At 37.1% G+C, this 18,394-nt stretch overlaps 1 protein-coding gene across 1 annotated transcript in view; it reads right to left on the bottom strand.

Moving 5' to 3' along the window:
* Positions 1-18,394, bottom strand: part of NEGR1 (neuronal growth regulator 1) — a 909,650-nt gene that overhangs the window by 290,311 nt on the left and 600,945 nt on the right. Inside the window, exon 4 of the mRNA XM_017530454.2 lies at positions 6,454-6,585. Within this exon, the coding sequence (XP_017385943.1) occupies positions 6,454-6,585 (132 nt within the window). The remainder of the gene's footprint in view (positions 1-6,453; positions 6,586-18,394) is intronic.

Below are 18,394 nucleotides of genomic sequence, written 5' to 3'. Positions count from 1 at the left end.
TGATCTTTTCAAAAAAACAGCTTCTGGATTTGTTGATTTTTTGAAGAGTTTTTTTTGTGTCTCTAGCTCCTTCAGCTCTGCTCTGATCTTAGGTATTTCTTGTCTTCTGCTAGCTTTTGAGTTTTTTTGATCTTGCTCCATTAGCTCTTTAAATTTTGACAATAGGGTGTCGATTTTAAACCTTTCCTTGCTTCTCATGTGGGCATTTATTGCTATACATTTCCCTGTAGACACTGCTTTAAATGTGTGCCAGAGATTCTGGTATGTTGTATCTTCGTTCTCGTTGGTTTCGAAGAACATCTTTATTTCTGCCTTCATTTCATTGTTTATCAAGTCAACATTCAAGAGCCAGTTGTTCAATTTCCATGATATTGTGCAGTTCTGAGTTAGTTTTTGAATTCTGAGTTCTAATTTGATTGCACTGTGGTCTGAGAGACTGTTTGTTATGATTTCTGTTCTTTTGCATTTGCTGAGGAGTGATTTACTTCCAATTCTGTGGCTAATTTTAGAATAGGTGTAATGTGGTGCTGCGAATAATGTATATTCTGTGGATTTGGGGTGGAGAGTTCTGTAAATGTCTATTAGGTTTGCTTGGTCCAGGTCTGAGTTCAAGTCCTAGACATCCTTGTTAATTTTCTGTCTTGTTGATCTAATAATATTGACAGTAGAGTGTTAAAGTATCCCACTATTGCTCTGTGGGAGTCTCAGTCTCTTTGTAGGTCATTAAGAACTTGCTTTATGTATCTGGGTGCTCCTGTATTGGAAGCGTATATATTTAGGACCGTTAGCTCTTCTTGTTGCGTTGATCGTTTTACTATTATGTAATGCCCTTCTTTGTCTGTTTTGATCTTTGTAGGTTTAAAGTCTATTTTATCAGAGACTAGGATTGCAACTCCTGCTTTTTTTTGCTCTCCATTTGCTTGGTAGATCTTCCTCCATCCCTTTATTTTGAAACATCTCTATGCACACAAGACAGTAAACCTATAAGAAATGGATAAATTCCTAGACACTTACACCCTCCCAAGCCTAAACCAGGAAGAAGTTGAAACCCTGAATAGACCACTAATAAGGGCTGAAGTTGAGGCAGCAGTTAATAGCTTACCAACTATAAAAAGCCTAGGTCCAGATAGGTTCACAGCCGAGTTCTACCAGACATACAGATGAGCTGGTACCATTCCTTCTGAAACGATTCCAAACAATCCAAAAAGAGGGAATCCTCCCCAAATCATTTTAAGAGACAAACATCATCCTGATACAAAAACCTAGCAGTTTCAACAAGAAAAGAAAACTTCAGACCAATATCCATGATGAACATAGATGCAAAAATCTTCAGTAAAATACAGGCAAACCAACTGCAACAGCACATCAAAAAGCTTATCCATCACGATCAGTTAGGCTTCATCCCGGGGATGCAAGGCTCGTCCACCATACTCAAGTCCATAAATGTAATTCACCACTAAACAGAACCAAAGACAAAACCACGATTATCTCAACAGACGCAGAGAAGGCCTTCAACAAAATTTAACAGTGCTTTATGCTAAAAACTCTCAATAAACTAGGTATCGACGGAACATATCTCAACATAATAAAAGCTATTTATGAGAAACCCACAGCCAATATCATATTGAATGGGCAAAAACTGGAAGCATTCCCTTTGAAATCTGGCATTAGACAAGGATGCCATCTGTCACCACTCCTATTCAATATAGTATTGGAAGTTCTAGCCAGAGCAATCAGGCAAGAAAAAGAAATAAAGTGTATTCAATTAGCAAAGGAGGAAGTCAAATTGTCTCTATTTGCAGACAATATGATTGTATATTTAGAAGACCCTATCATCTCAGCCCAAAATCTCCTGAAACTGATAAGCAACTTCAGCAAAATCTCAGGATACAAAATCAACGTGCAAACGCCACAAGCATTTCCATAAACTAATAACAGAATTAAAGAGAGCCAAATCAAGAATAAACTGTCATTCACAATTACTACAAAGAGAAGAAAATATCTAGGAATACAACTAACAAAGGATGTAAAGGTCCCCTTCGAGGAGAACTACAGACCAATGCTCAACGAAATAAGAAAAGACACAAACAGATGGGGAAACATTCCATGCTCATGGTTATGAAGAATCGATATTGTGAAAATGGTCATACTGTACAAAGTAATTTATAGATTCAACGCTATCCCCATCAGGCTACCAATGACCTTCTTCACAGAAATGGGAAAAAAAAAACAAAAAAACACGTTAAACTTCACATGGAACCAAAAGAGAGCCTGCATACCCAAGTAAATTCTAAGCAAAAAGAACAAAGCTAGAGGCATCATGCTACCTGACTTCAAACTATACTACAAGGCTACAGTAATCAAAACAGCATGGTACTGGTACCAAAACAGAGATATAGACCAATGCAACAGAACAGAGGCCTTGGAGAGAATGCCACACATCTACAGCCATCTGGTCTTTGACAAATCTCACAAAAACAAGCAATGGGGAAAGGATTCCCTGTTTAATAAATGGTGTTGGGAAAAGTGGCTAGCCATGTGCAGAAAGCAGAAACAGGAGCCCTTCCTGACACCTTACACTAAAATTAACTCCAGATGGATTAAAGACTTAAATAGAAGAGCTAACACTATAAAAACCTTAGAAGAAAACCTAGGCAAAACCATTCAGGACATAGGCATAGGAAAGGACTTCATGACTAAAACACCAAAAGCATTGGCAACAAAAGCCAAAATAGACAGATGGGATCTAATTAAACTCCAGAGCTTCTGTACAGCAAAATAAACAATCCTTAGAGTGAACTGGCAACCAACAGAATGGGAAAAAAGTTTTGCAATCTACCCATCTGAAAAGGACTTATATCCAAAATCTACAAAGAACTAAAACAGATTTACAAGAAAAAAACAAACCCATTCAAAAGTGGGCAAAGGATATAAACGGACACTTTACAAAAGAAGACAAAGAAGACATATATGAGGCCAACAAACACGTGAAAAAATGCTCATCATCACTGGTCATTAGAGAAATGCAAATCAAAACTACATTGAGTTACCATCTCATGCCAGTTAGAATGGTGATCATTAAAAAATCTGGAGACAACAGATACTGGAGAAGATGTGGAAAAATAGGAACACTTTTGCACTGTTGATGGGAGTGTAAATTAGTTCAATCATTGTGGAAGACAGTGTGGTGATTCCTCAATGACCTAGAAATAGAAATTCCATTTGACCCAGCAATCCCATTACTGGGTATATATCCAAAGGATTATAAATCATTCTATTATAAGGACACATGCACACGTATGTTCATTGTGGCACTGTTTACAATAGCAAAGACTTGGAGCCAACACAAATGCCCATCAATGATAGAATGGACAGGGAAAATGTGGCACATATACACCATGTAATACTATGCAGCCACAAAAATGATGAGTTTGTGTACTTTGTAGGGACATGGATGAACCTGGAAACCATCATTCTCAGCAAACTGACACAAGAACAGAAAATCAAACACCACATGTTCTTACTCATAGATGGGTGTTGAACACTGAGAACATATGGACACAGGGAAGGGAGAATCACACAGTGAGGTCTGTGAGGGGGACTAGGGGAGGTACAGTGGGGGGCAGGGAGTTGGAGAGGGATAACATGGGGAGAAATGTCAGATATAGGTGATGAGGAGGAAGGCAGCAAACCACATTGCCATGTATGTACCTATGCACCAATCCTGCATGTTCTTTACATGTACTCCAGAGCCTAAATCTCTCTCTCTCTCTCTCTCTCTCTCTCTCTCTCTCTATATATATATATATATATATATATATATATAGAGAGAGAGAGAGAGAGAGAGAGAGAGAGAGAGAGAGTTTTCTAAATCTCATGGTGCTTCAGATATGACATAAACCCATTGTGTACAGGTGTCACCTAGCCCTCGTCTTATCACCTTGTAGTAACGGGGTCTTAAGGAATTCATGCAAGAAAATGACAATACTCTGACTACCCTATTGCTATGAGTAATACACTGCTTTTTGTCTTTGTTCTCTTTGTCCATGAAACTGTGCAGGCTCTTCAGCATTCTTGGTATCTTTTTTCCCCAGTCTCTGTCCTTTTGTTTTATGGATACACTCTCTTCTCTTTATTTAGTTTCCTCCTCAAGTTTCTGCCTCCTTAAGTTGATTTTTTCAGTCGAAATTTCCCACTTGTCTGGGAAAAAAGAATTCAATTAAATAATAAGTGGCAACAAACTAAAGTTAGAGGAATAAAAATGTGAATTCAGAAACAATTGCGGCTTGTACATAGCATAGAGGGCCCATGCAAATCTGTAGAGTAGCTGGGTTTTCAATATCATTCCTAGCACAGACATCATTTTAAAGACCTATTGGGTGTTAGAGTTCAAGAGGATTGCTGGGCTGGTGCCTTGTTTATTTGACAGTGTTTACTTTTTCATTTCTTAGTGCTCACTGCTAAAAATATTCCTTCCTTAGTAGACCTATGTCTGTCTTCCCTCCACTCCACTTCCCAAGACCTCAAACTTTCAACAATAAAATCAGTTTACACATATTGAAAAACATGGCTAGTGATAAATGATCAGGAATTTTTACTTGTTTGTTACCTCTTATTTCAGAGAGTTCCAGAGGGATGAACAGTAGCCCTCTGCAATAAGAGTCCTGAGAATCAGTGGGAGCCTGCTAAAATTCAGTTTTCCAGACCATACACACACTCCCCACCACAAGGATTCTGATTCATTGTGGCTGATGTGGGTCCCAGGTGTTTTCCATTTTTAATGAGTTTTTTTTTGGGCGATTTTGCCACTGTTGGTTTGCAGAACACTCCATGAGAAATTCTGCTCCAAAAACTGCCTCCTGACTTGGTATCATGCACATTTGTGCAGTTTAATAAAGACAGCTCAACCCAAGTACATAGATTAGTCACTGACAAATTTTAGTTGATGACAGTGATTTGTTCTGGTGTACAGCTCAACTGTTAGGAGTGTTTTGAATGTTATTTTTTGGCCCATGAGACTGAAAGACTCATATTAATATGAAACAACTGCTGATTAGATTTAGCAATTCTGGATATATTCAGAACAATTTCTTCTGATCTGTGGCATAATACTATGTGCACATTATTAGCAAGGACCATATATAGAAAGACAAGTAAGTAGAATTTTGAAGATGAAAACTATAGTTTATAAATACTTCTGGTAAAATACAACTATCCCAAAGGTCTTCTATTTGAAGAAGTTAAGCAGTATGAACATTTTTTATATAAAGATGTAGGGGGGAACTTTTGAAAAGTAAAAATGATTTAATCATTGCTGCTGAGATCATAAGATATATAATAGGATGTTATTGGAAGATCATCTTATATCAGTGTAGTGGGAGCACTGAGAGAAAGTGTGTAACATACTAGCATTGATGGTTCTGCAGGATTCCAATTTATACTCTAACTTCCTAACAACAACACTTATGGAAAAATTCTTTCTTCATTTTCTCTTATTTTTTCCCAAATGAAATCAAAGTAAGTCACCCAAGTAACAGGAGCATCACACTACAGCTCTTTTCTTTGAGTTCAGACCAGCACACTTCATTTTTATCAGGTCTGATTGGGAGTTACACACTTAAATTTAGTCTTAGTGCACTTCCAGTAAATCTCATGAGGAAAACACCAGCATGCGGCTACAGTGCTTTCTAGATAAGGATACCACAGTTTAGAATGCCAGGGACTAGGAGAATATTGGACATATTTCACTCTGTATATCATACTGAATTATTGTGGGTTTACTTGGGACAATTGTTGTTACATTAAACAATGTAACCAACATTTCAACATTCACACATCTTCAGTGTTAGCAGGTGATTTTTATTAATAAACCACCTCTTAAAAACAGCAACGCATTTCAGCACTGTTTACAATAGCAAAGACCTGGAACCAACCCAGATGCCCACTGATGATAGGCTTGACAAGGAAAATGTGGCACATATACACCATGGAATACTATGCAGCCATAAAAAACGATGAGTTCATGTCCATTGCAGGGACATTGGTAAGTCTGGAAACCATCATTCTCAGCAAAGTGACACAAGAACAGAAAATCAAACACTGCATGTTCTCACTCATAGGCGGATGCTGAACAATAAGAAAACATGGACACAGGGAGTGAAGCATCACATACTGGGGTCTGTTGGGGGGCTAGGGGAGAGACAGCAGCGGGGGAGGTTGGGGTGGGATAACATGGTGAGAAATGCCAGATATAGGTGATCGGGAGATGGAGGCAGCAAAACACATTCACATGTATGTACCTATGCAACAATCCTACATGATCTGCACATGCACCCCAGAACCTAAAGTACAATTAAAAAACAAAAAGAAAACAGCAACACAAATTTCAGTCAGAATTTTTCATGGTGTTTTATCTTTCTCAGAACTTATCTTGAAAAAGGTGATGATACTTACAGTTGACAACAACTTTCACTTTCTTCACATCTGGGAACGACACATCATTTTCCGCACTGCATTCATATTCCCCAGCCTGGTCCCTTGTAATTCCATAAATGTCCAAATACTGACCATTTTCAAATGGTTTTGCTATAAAAAAGAATACAGCATGTTTAATTGTAGCTGCCTGAGGCTTCCTTCAAGTAAAACAACAATTTCATGACTTCCTACAAGATATTGCTGACAAAACAATTCCAAATGAAACTGGGGAATTATTAAACCTTTTGTTCTTCTATGTTCAGAGGAAAACTCAGAGAAAAAAGCAGAAACGGAACAAGGTATACTATAACAACTATTTCTCCAGAACAGGATATACATGTGTTCTTTTTAATTGATTGTGGTCTCCTAACCTCTTCACACATCAAATAGACTCTGCACATTTCTGTAATTGAGTTCAACAACCTCTGAGCAGTGTAGATGAAATTCACTAATATGACTTGGTACATATTGACTTTTCTACCGTGTGAGCTAGCAACCTGACACTTAACCTAACTAAATGTTACCTTTCTTTTGGGGGAAATCTCCTACCCTTATTGAAGCATTCAAGTCTGATGCCTTGAAAAAAGTATAGAGATACATTTAGCCATTGCTATATTTCAGTTTCCAAAATTATTAATGCTGCCAAGAAAGATACAGTGTACACACTATACGTAACTCATCCAATAAATCTCTGAAAAAATTATTATGACTCTCAAACTAAGGGTTAAGTGTTCATAAAAGCAAACCAAATTATATTTATTTGTTAATATTCCTGGGAAAACATTTTATTTAACCAAAAATAGCAACAGATTAGAAACATAAAGATGTAGCAACAGATGAAAGACTACCCCCAAATGAATGAGATTTGAGAAAATAAAGGTGTCTTCCTTTAATAATGGAAGTTTTATTTATTTGAAAGTATTGAGTCGTTGAGCAGGATCCTAATTATCAGAAGTATGGCAAAGGTAGAATAAGCCTGTGTGAATTGCAAGAGAGGACACCCTTCTACCTCCGTGCACAGGTCTTGAAAAAATCACATTTAAGTGCATATCAAAGGGATATCTTTTCCAAAGTCAATATTATTTTTGTCTTTCCCTTTCTATCTTGCCAAAATCATTGCAATGATGTAGGAGTTGGAGAACTAGTAAGAAGATTCCATTTTAATGAATCAAACAAAATAAATTTTGGTTATTTGGCCACCCAAATGTAAAGTCCATTCCAATTATTCCCCCGCAATGTTCCCCCATGGGCTTCTGTGTCTGGGCCTTTATTAACTGTGGCATGGTCTGCCCTCCAGGTAACTATGAGTTTGCTCATTGAAACCTTCAGTGTTTAGAATATGTATCATTAAGTCATTTCTCCATTTATCTATATGATCCTAGTTTTCTAATTGGCTCTTTTTATCTTATTTTCACTATTGCAATGACAATAATCTAGGCTTAAATGTGTCTGTCAAACTTACCGAACTTAAAAAAAAACACTTCGCATATGAGAATTTTTAAAATATAACTTAAATTATAAAGTAAGGATGGTATTAAATATAAATTAAAGTATGAGGAACATTCAGTTGGGCAATGCAAAATGAAGTCAATCACAAGTAAAAAGTTGTATTATTGTGAAATTTTGTAAAAACAAATTTATTAGGGTCTAAATTATTCTTAAAACAGTACTTGAATATTTCATTTTTTAATTAAAATTTTAATAAATTATACCCCCAAAATTCATGCCTTTGACAACAGGCACACATTGTAACCTGCTTGAATAAACCACTGTTATTTACTAAATGATACCTGCAACCCCAATTAACCTGCTTGAATAAGCCACTGTTATTTACTCTTTAAGGAAAAAATTAAATATGGTGCTATAAGTGTGTGTTATTGTTTGCGCTGTTAAACATTGCACAAACATAAAAATAGCTTTTAAATTATTAAAGGATAAAAGTAAAATATTAGATTTGTATGTTTACCAGGAATCAAGAGTAACAAAAGTTTTAAAACTTAAAGAAGTACTTTTCTTTTCTCCCCTAGCCTAAAGGGCTAAATGGCAGACTCTGAAAGATTGAGAGTAACTGCAGGAAGCTGTATGACACAATACCACCAATATCAGGACTACCAGTACATCAGATAATTCTAGAGCGCACCCTTCACATCTACTGAATATTTGTCCCTGGAGTTCACTGCACATTCAAATATTAAGAGATTCTTCTTCAACCCGACCACACCAACGGTCCATATTTACAACTACCAGAATACTCGTAATGTTATGTAATGCATAACCCAGTTGCTATAGAGCCAGTGAATGGATTATGCTGCCAACACTCTCAATAACACTAGAATAAGGATATATAGGATAAACAAAGCATAACGCATGGTCAGCATCTTATTTTTTCCCCCATTGGATTCCTGGAACTTTAAGTAATTTATTACTTCCATTCACCATGAATCAGGACTCCCAAAAGATGTGCATTAAGCATTCTATTGTTTTTATACAAATAACTTTTTTTATTGCATTTTAGGTTTTGAGGTACATGTGAAGAACATGCAAGATTGTTGCATAGGTACACACATGGCAGTGTGATTTCTGCCTTCCTCCCCTTCACCTATATCTGACATTTCTCCCCATGCTATCTCTCCCCACCTCCCCACCCCCACGTCCCTTCCCCATTTTCCCCCAATAACTTTTTTTTGATGGGATCTCACTCTGTTGCTCAGACTGGAGTGCAGTGGTGTGATCTCGGCTCACTGCAACCTTCGCCTCGTGGGTTCAAGCAATTCTCCTGTTTTAGCCTCCCGAATAGCTGGGATTACAGGTGAGTGCCATCAAACCTGGCTAATTTTTGTATTTTTAGAAGAGACGGGGTTTCAACATGTTGGCCAGGCTGGTCTCAAACTCCTGACCTCAAGTAATTGGCCAGCCTCAGCTTCCCAAAGTTCTGAGCTGCGCTCGGCCCAAATAACTGTTTTACCTGAACTTACCCTTGCTCTGTTCTCAGTCTCATCTTACCCGACTTGAATTCTGGATTTGGAACTTAGAGTTGCTTGCCGAGGATATAAACCCTGTAGTTTACTAGTTGTCTGTAATTTGCTTGGCTGCCTCACTGTCTTTTTTTTTTTTTTTTTTGGCTGTCCTTTGTTCTCCTTCAAACTAATTTACCTTTGCCTGAGCAAATCCTGTCTTCAGACACTTGGTTTACATCCCCTTACCCATCACTCTACTCTTAAGGGAAGATGATGTGGGCATAGTACATTAAAATGCAAAGTAGAGCATTTCCATTTACACATGCAATATAATTCAATTTATCCCCTCAATGGAGGGGAAAGACAAGACTAAAGGGGAATAGAAAACTAAAGACATGAGAACCATCACTAAAGCCAAGACTTTGCAATGTTTATGAGAGATAGTACTATCTTGCATATCAATTATAAACCTAGGCCTTGTGATATGTTATTAATCCTTCAGTATATTGATTATAAATGTAGATGAGATATAAACATACTATGACTGCCTTCCTCTAGTCAGAGATTTTACCATTCTCCACCAGTGCAGCAACAGTTCCTGTTTTGTTCATCTCTATTTCCTTAGCTCTAGCATAACATGTAAAACATCATATACTTTATAAATATTTATTGAACAAATAAACAAATACAATAATTAATTAATAATTAATAATTAATTAATGTAAGGACTGAGCATGGGGAATCTAAACTAAACACGTGCATTTGTGGAAGGTGTCACTTGTTTTTCAAAGTCATGAAGAATGAAGAGAACTTCAAAAAGAGTTGCCATTCTTGCTGACATCTTGAATTGATAGGTGGTGGCAGGGGTTAGAACAGCCTCTGGACATTACCTTAGATTATTTTCAATATTATAAAGCCTAACAAAAACAGTAAATACAATTTTGAAGAAGAAAGATAAGTACCACCCATAATCTGAACCATAGTTTTTCTTTGTGCATAATCTCTTCCAAGTATAGATAGAATTTTTTTACAAAATAGAGAACTGAAGAAAGTCTACAAGCTTTCAGTGATGCCACTATTATCACCATCTTCAAAGAGGAAGCTGAAAATGTAAATAGCTCTGCTTTAATATATCTTTATGATACTTATTTCTGATAAGAACCCAGCCACAAAGAGTTCTATGTTGACCACTAAATGATATCTAGATTTGGTTTTACTGTCTGCTAAGGCATTTAACATACTTTATTTTGCATTTAAAAATGGTTTGTGAAAGCATCAGTATTTCTCTAGAGTATCTGTGTGTTTCAGAAAAAAAATTTATAAAATAAATGTCTTTCCTTAATTTCTAGGACATGATCCTTCACTAGTTTTACCCTCACATCTCTGGCAATTTCCTTTTACTTTTTCAAAACCCTTCATATCTTCACATTCCCCAAATATTGTTTCTGTTCTATGACCTCTCTTTCTTTTATTCAGTGCATTCTTTCAGAGGATCTTGTTCTTGTTCACTCATTTACATTTCATTACTCTCTTAATATTGACAAAGTCCCTGGTTGATCAATTTAGCTCCTATCTGTATCATGAATCTTAGACACAGATAGATATTTGACTGAACATCCCCACTTGGATGTCTCATAATCATCTCAAGTCATCATAATCAGAACCAGATTTACCTTTACTGCTGTATCTGCAGATCCTCTTATGTTTCAAGTCTCAATGACTGCTTTGATCATGATCTAATCACTCAAGCCAGAAACCTCGGCTTTAACTTTGATAAAACCATCGACCTCAGTCATCCATCAGAAACAGTATCCTGTCAATTTTCCTTGTAAGTAATTCTCAAACTTATTCTAGGAGGCTCTGTGTTTCAGCTCTGAAAGCACATACTCATATAGTCTGCCAATAATTGCCTACTGCTTTGTAGATCCACTTCAATCATTTTCTAAGAACTTGCTCAGGAAGAGTCACTCTACAAGGTTGCCCTGCAAGAAGACATATTGTTAGGGTCTCATTGCCATGTTTTACTGGATGATACCCTGTAACTGAAGATATAAAATATATTCAGGATGGTTCATTTACATTTAAAATTATAATTATTTTCCATCAACTTGTTAACTTTTTGTACATCAGCATATTTGGTATTATATAAGCATCTCTTTTATGCATTGTACTATATTTATCATACTGTGTGATTAGGGATGTGGGTTTTAGAACTGGATTACATGAGCTCAAATCTCAGCTCTGCCATTTATTAGCTACGTGACCTTATACCAGGTATTTAACCTCTAGTGTACTCATCTGTAATGTGTAAGTCTAATAACAGAACTTGCCTCATATGGTTGTTGTGAAGAGTGAGTTAATACAAGTAAAATATTAGAACACCGTATCACACATCATAGGAATATAAAAAATATATTAACTATTATCGCAATATACAGGTTTAGCCATGCCAGCGTCTGATTTAGATAAATATTGTTTCCATGCTGACAAGTTACTATATTCAAGTATTGATGCTCTGTATTAACATGATATTTAATAGAAACCAGAAGTGAGGATAAGGAAGTCACTCAAGGATTAATAGCAATGATTGATCAGTTCAGTTATCATATCACTGTAGGAGCTCAGAAAACACATCTGTCTCATGCATCTGTAGTTATACATGGTTGCTCTTACATTGGAATCACTTTCTTTATGCCTGAATTACTAAAGACAATTTAACTTCCCTGATTCACTTTTCTCCTTTCCTAAACTATGCACACATAATCCCTAAAGAGTCACTGGTTCAGAAACAGCATTAAAAATGGCTTTCAGCTCTGGGTTTCTGATGAGAACTACAGCCTGAGATAAAAGTCCTTATGGCCTGCTTTCTCCTTAGACAGTTGATCTTGCCTTCCAGTTGCTTCCTTGAACACTCTACCCTTCAGTTCATTCACCTTACTTCTTCTCATTCTTTAGGTCTCTGCTTCAACATTAACTCCCAAGAGAAACATATTCTGATTTACTCACTACCCAGTCGAGTAGCTCCATATTATGTGTACTTCCAATAAATTTAGCAAAGCAAAACACAAAAGTCTGCACTAATTTTGCCTGGTATGTACATGCTTGCTGTTACTTATTTAATTATTAGCAACTTTTAAAACATTTATCTTTCTTGTTATAAGTTCTGTGATATAAAAGGCTATTTCTTATTCCACGTCTAGTATGGGCTCTACATTTGCTGACTCTATGTTTAAAGACAACTGATATGGTTTGGCTGTGTCCCCACCCAAATCTCAACTTGAATTGTATCTCCCAGAATTCCCACATGTTGTGGGAGGGACCCGGGGGGGATGGTAATTAAATCATGGGGCCTGATTGTTCCTGTGCTATTGTCTTGATAGTGAATAAGCCTCCCAAGAGCTGATGAATTTATCTAGGGTTTCCACTTTTGCTTTCTCTTCATTTTTCTCTTCCCATCACCATGTAAGAAGTGCCTTTCACCTCCTGCCATGATTTTGAGGCCTTCCCAGCCATGTGGAACTGTAAGTCCAATTAAACCTCTTTTTCTTCCCAGTCTCAGGTATGTCTTTATCAGCAGTGTGAAAATGAACTAATACAGCAAATTGGTACCAGTAGAGTGAGGCATTGCAGAAAAGATACCCAAAAATGTGGAAGTAAGTTTGGAACTGGATAACAGATCTTGGAACATTTGGAAGGCTTTGAAGAAGACAGGAAAATGTGGGAAAGTTTGAATCATCCTAGAGACTTGTTGAATGGCTTTTATAAAAATGGTGAAAGTGATATGAATGAGGTCCAGGCTGAGGTGGTCTCAAATGAGATGAGGAACTTGTTGGGAACTGAAGCAAAGGTGACTCTTGTTATGTTTTAGCAAAGAGACTGGTAGCATTTTGCCCCTGCCCTAGTGATTTGTGGAACATTGAACTTGAGAGAGATGATTTAGGGTGTCTGGCAGGAGAAATTTCTAAGCAACAAAGCATTCAAAAAGTGACTTGGGTGCTCTTAAAGGCATTCCCTTTCAAAAGGGAAACATAGCATAAAAGTTGAGAAAATTTGCAGCCTGACAATGCAGTGGAAAAGAAAAAAAACATTTTTTTAAGAGAAATTCAAGCCAGCTACAGAAATTTGCACAAATAGCAAGGAGTCTAATGTTAATCCCCAAGACCATGGGTAAATGTCTCTAGGCCATGTCAGAGACCTTCACTACAGTCCTTCCCATCACAGGCCTGGAAGCCCAGGAGGAACAAGTGGCTTTGTGGGCTGGGCCCAAGGTCCCTGTGCTATGTGCAGCCTGGGCACTTGATGTCCCATGTCCCAGCCTCTCTAGCTGTGGCTCAAAGGGGCCAATGTAGAGCTCAGTCTGTGGTTTCAGAGGGTGGAAACCCAAAGCTTTGGCAGCTTCCACATGATGTTGAGCCGGCAGGTCCATAGATATCAAGAATTGAGGCTTGAGAACCTCCACCTAGATTTCAGAAGATGTATGGAAATGCCTGGATGCTCAGGCAAAAGTTTGCTGCAGGTGCAGGGCCCTCATGGAGAGCCTCTGCCCTAAGAAATGTAGGGCCAGAGCCCCCATATGAAGTCCCTGGTGGGGCACTGGCTAGTGGAGCTGTAAGAAGAGGGCCACTGTCCTCCAGACCCCAGAATGGTAGATCCACTGACAGCTTGCACCATGTACCTAGAAAAGCTGCAGACACTCAACGCCAGCCAGTGAAAGCAGCCAGGAGGGAGGCTGTTCCCTGCAAAGCCACAGGGGCAGAGCTACCCAAGATGATGAGATCCCACATTTTGCATCAGCGTAACCTGGAAGTGAGACCTGGAGTCGAAAAATATCATTCTGAAGCTTTAAAATGTGACTGCCCCACTGGATTTCAGACTTGCATGGGCCCCGTAACTCCTTTGTTTTGGCCATTCTCTCCCATTTGGGATGGCTGTTTTTATCCAATACCTGTACCCCCATTGTTTCCGGGAAGTAATTAGCTTGTTTTTGATTGTACAGGCTCATAGGTAGAAGGGACTTGCCTTGTCTCAGATGAGACTTTGGATTGTGGATCTTTGTGTTAATTCTGAAATGAGTTAAGACTTTAGGGGGCTGTGGGGAGGTATGATTGATTTTAAAATGTGAAGACAGGAGATTTGGAGGGGCCAGCGGGGAAATGATACAGCTTGGCTATTCCCCCTGTTGTGACTAAGCGAGTTAGAAGGAATAGTGCCATGCTCTGAGTTTCAAATTAAGAGTCCTTTATTATTTAGTTGGCAACTGAGAGATGGCTAATGCTCAAAATTCTCTCCGCCCCGAGGAAGAGGCCTAATTATCTTTTATACTTTGATTTAGGTAGGGGAGGGGAGTACCTAGCTGAAGCAGAATTTTACAGAAGCAGAAAAGCAGGTTAGAGGAAGGGGCTGTGGGCACAGGTGGTTTCCATACAATTACCAAGAAGGAGGGCAATCAGGTTCCTTCTACACAATGATCAAAGGGAAACTTTTTTTCTTACAATAGCAGCGGGGAGGTATGCCAAGCAGGATGTGGTACAATGGTTACAAGTGTTAAGAACAGTACGCTTCAGTGCTTCTAAGTGCAGCATGACCCAGTTATGCACCCAAAGGGGCTGTGGTAGGAAAGGGGAAGCCAGGTTGGAATTTACAACTAAGATGGAGTCAGTTATGCTAGCCCAGGGTAGGTTATTACACTCCATCCAAATCTCAACTTCAGTTGAATCTCCCAGAATTCCCACTTGCTGTGGGAGGGACCTAGGGAGAGGTAATTAAATCATGGGGACCGGTCTTTCCCATGCTATTCTCATAATAGTGAATAAGTCTCACGAGATCTGATGGGTTTATTAGGCGTTTCTGCTTTGCTTCCTCCTCTTTTTTCTCTTCCTGCCACCATGTACCAATTGCCTTTCACCTTCCACCATGATTCTGAGACATCCTAGTCATGTGGAGCTCTAAGTCTGATTAAACCTCTTTTTCTTCTCAGTCTCAGGTATGTCTTCATCAGCATGGTAAAACAAACTAATACAATAACATAATAGAAAATTCAGAAAATGTGTCATTTTATTAGAGAAGGTAGGTTAATCTTCTTTTTTAGCCAATGATTGATCATGTCTTAAATAAAAATAATATTTACCTTTTATTTGATATTTATTACTATGTGTAAGGAACCACACCAAATTCTCTCTTAAAATAAATTCTACAGTTAACTTTAAACTTATGAGGTAAATTCCATTACATAGAATAAGATTATAATAGTTAAAGAGATTAAATATCTTGCTAATGAACTCAGTGACATATATGAAACCCAGAACTAACTCCAAAAAATACATGCCTGATTTGTATATAAATGAAAGGCTACATTAATTTTCTCATTTGGGTAAATGGTAGTAATATAAATACTTAGCTCACTAAACTAAATTAGGACATACATGTGTCATTCTTGCTCTTAGACATACACAGTACTATATAAATGTTAATTTAATCTGTGAAAGATGCTGTTCATTCTTATATCAGTTGTCTATGGCTGCCATAATAAATTACCATAAATTTACTGACTTAAAACCAGTAAATAAGCCATATGTCAGTTTAATCTTTGAATAATTCTATTGGTACCTGTATTAGTATTTTATGGCTGCCATAAAAAATTACCACAACTTTACTGTCTTAAAACCATGCAAATTTATTTCCTTACAGTTATTTATGTCAGAAACCCAGCAAAGTCTATGGTAAACAGAACAATGGGCCCTCTAAAGTTATTCACATCCTATTCACTAAAGTGATTAGTTTATATGGCAATACAATATGAATAATGTTAAGGACCTTGAAATAAGGAGAGTTTGGGGAAGGCCATTACTAATTCTATAAATTCTTAAAAGTAGAAGAGGAAGATAGAAGAGTGAGTCAAAGAGATAAAACAATGATAAAGGCTCTGCCAATCATTGTTGATTTTGAATATGGAGGAAGTGGTGCATAAGTCAAGAAAAGCTATGGCCTCTGGAACTAAAATGTCCCTCAGCTGACAACAAGAAATTAATTCTCCTTTATAGCCTCCAAAAAGGGATACAGCCTATCAACACCTTGCTTTGAGTCTGATGAGACCAGTGCTAAACTTCTAACCTAAAGAATTGAAAGATAATATGTATTTGCTCTTTTTAGCCACTAAGTTTGTGGTAATAGGTTATAGCAACAATGTAAAACTAATACAGGGACTCAATGGACTAAAATCTATGTGTCAGAGGTACAGGATTCTTTTCTGGAGGTCTTTTTCTTTGCTTTTTTCAGGTTGTGGAGAGAATTAAGTTTCCCTGCTCTTGCAGTAGTGAAATCCTCATTTTCTTGGTAGATGTTAGCTGATGGCCATTTCCAGGTTTTAGAGGCTACATCTCTTTTACCATGTAAGGTAACATGTTCATATATTCCAAACAGAACTAGTGGTCATAGAGAGTGGAAAGATGATTAACAGAAGCTGGGAAGGGCACTGGGGAATTGAGAGAGAGGTGGGGATAGTTAACGGGTACCAAAAGTTGAGAAAGAATGAATAAGATCTACTATTTGATAGCATAATAGGGTGACTATTGCCAATAATGACTTAAATGTATATTTTAAATAGCTTTAAGAATGTAATTGGATTGCTTGTAACTCAAAGGATAAGTGCTTGAAGGGATGGAAACCCCATTATCCATGATGTGCTTATTTTGCATTACATGCCTGTAACAAAATATCTCATGTACTCCAAATATATATAACTACCATGTACCCACCAAAAAAAGTTAAAAAAATTAAATGGGCAAAGTATGTGAACAGATACTTTATTAAAGAAGACACCTAGATGGTAAATAGGTGCATCAAAAGATCCTGCACATAATTAGTCATTAGGAAAATTCAATGAAAATCCACAATGGCATTCCACCATGGATGTATTAGAATGGCTAAAATTTACAAAAAAAGAAAAAAAAAGATTAGTGCCGTTAGGAAGCAGAATAACTTGAATTCTCCTATACTGCTGGTGGAAATGTGAAATGGTATCGTCACTTTAAAAAACAGTTTGTCAGTTTTTCATGAAACTAAACATTCATTGACCATGTCATATAACAATCTCACTCCTGCATAAATAGAAACTTAAAATTCAACACCTGTGTGAATGATTAGCATTACTGACAATTGCCAAAAACTGGAAACTACCCAAATATCGTTCAATGCATAAAGAATTATGCTACATTCTTTTGCCAATACATGTAATCCAATTTGCCAATAAACTTATTCATACATACAAAACATGGATGAATTAAAAATAAATATTATTTTCAAAATCCATAAATCCATATTTATATTTTATTTAAACACATACATAAAATAAAAAACTCAAAAGGCCATACATATATTATGTGATTTAATTTATTTAACATTATAGAAATGGCAAAACTATCAAGGTGAAGAACAGATGAATTATTCCAAGAAGGGGAGGCTGGTTGACTATGGAGGGATAGCTGAGGAAATTTCTTACAATGGTAAAATTGTTCTATATCTTGATTATGTTCATGGACACATGACTGCATTTTCAAAAGCCATACAACTGTATGCTACAAACACTGATTTTTACTTTACATAAATATAAAAACAAAAGCATATTGATATACTACTATCCATCCACTATAGTGACTAAATTTTAAAAGATTTACAATATCAAATGGAAATGAGGATGTGGAGAACATACAACAGCTTTTTCCTAAGAAACTGCATCAAAATGATTCTCTTCCAATTCTTTTAGTCCCACAGGGAGGGAGAGAGTTTTTGGAGTATTCTAATTGGTTCTTAGTTAATCACATATTAGAAGTATATAAAGGTGATGTGAATTACAACTTACTTTGCTATCTGTTTCTTTAGGATTCAGCTGAAGGTTCATTTTAACATCCTATTATATTAGCTTTGTGACTTGGGGCCCTCTTGAGCAACATATTCTGTACTCCCAG

Source organism: Cebus imitator, unplaced genomic scaffold, assembly GCF_001604975.1.
Source record: "Cebus imitator isolate Cc_AM_T3 unplaced genomic scaffold, Cebus_imitator-1.0 Scaffold3, whole genome shotgun sequence".
Classification (NCBI taxonomy): Eukaryota; Metazoa; Chordata; class Mammalia; order Primates; family Cebidae; genus Cebus; species Cebus imitator.
This window is presented reverse-complemented; position numbering and strand designations above follow the sequence as displayed.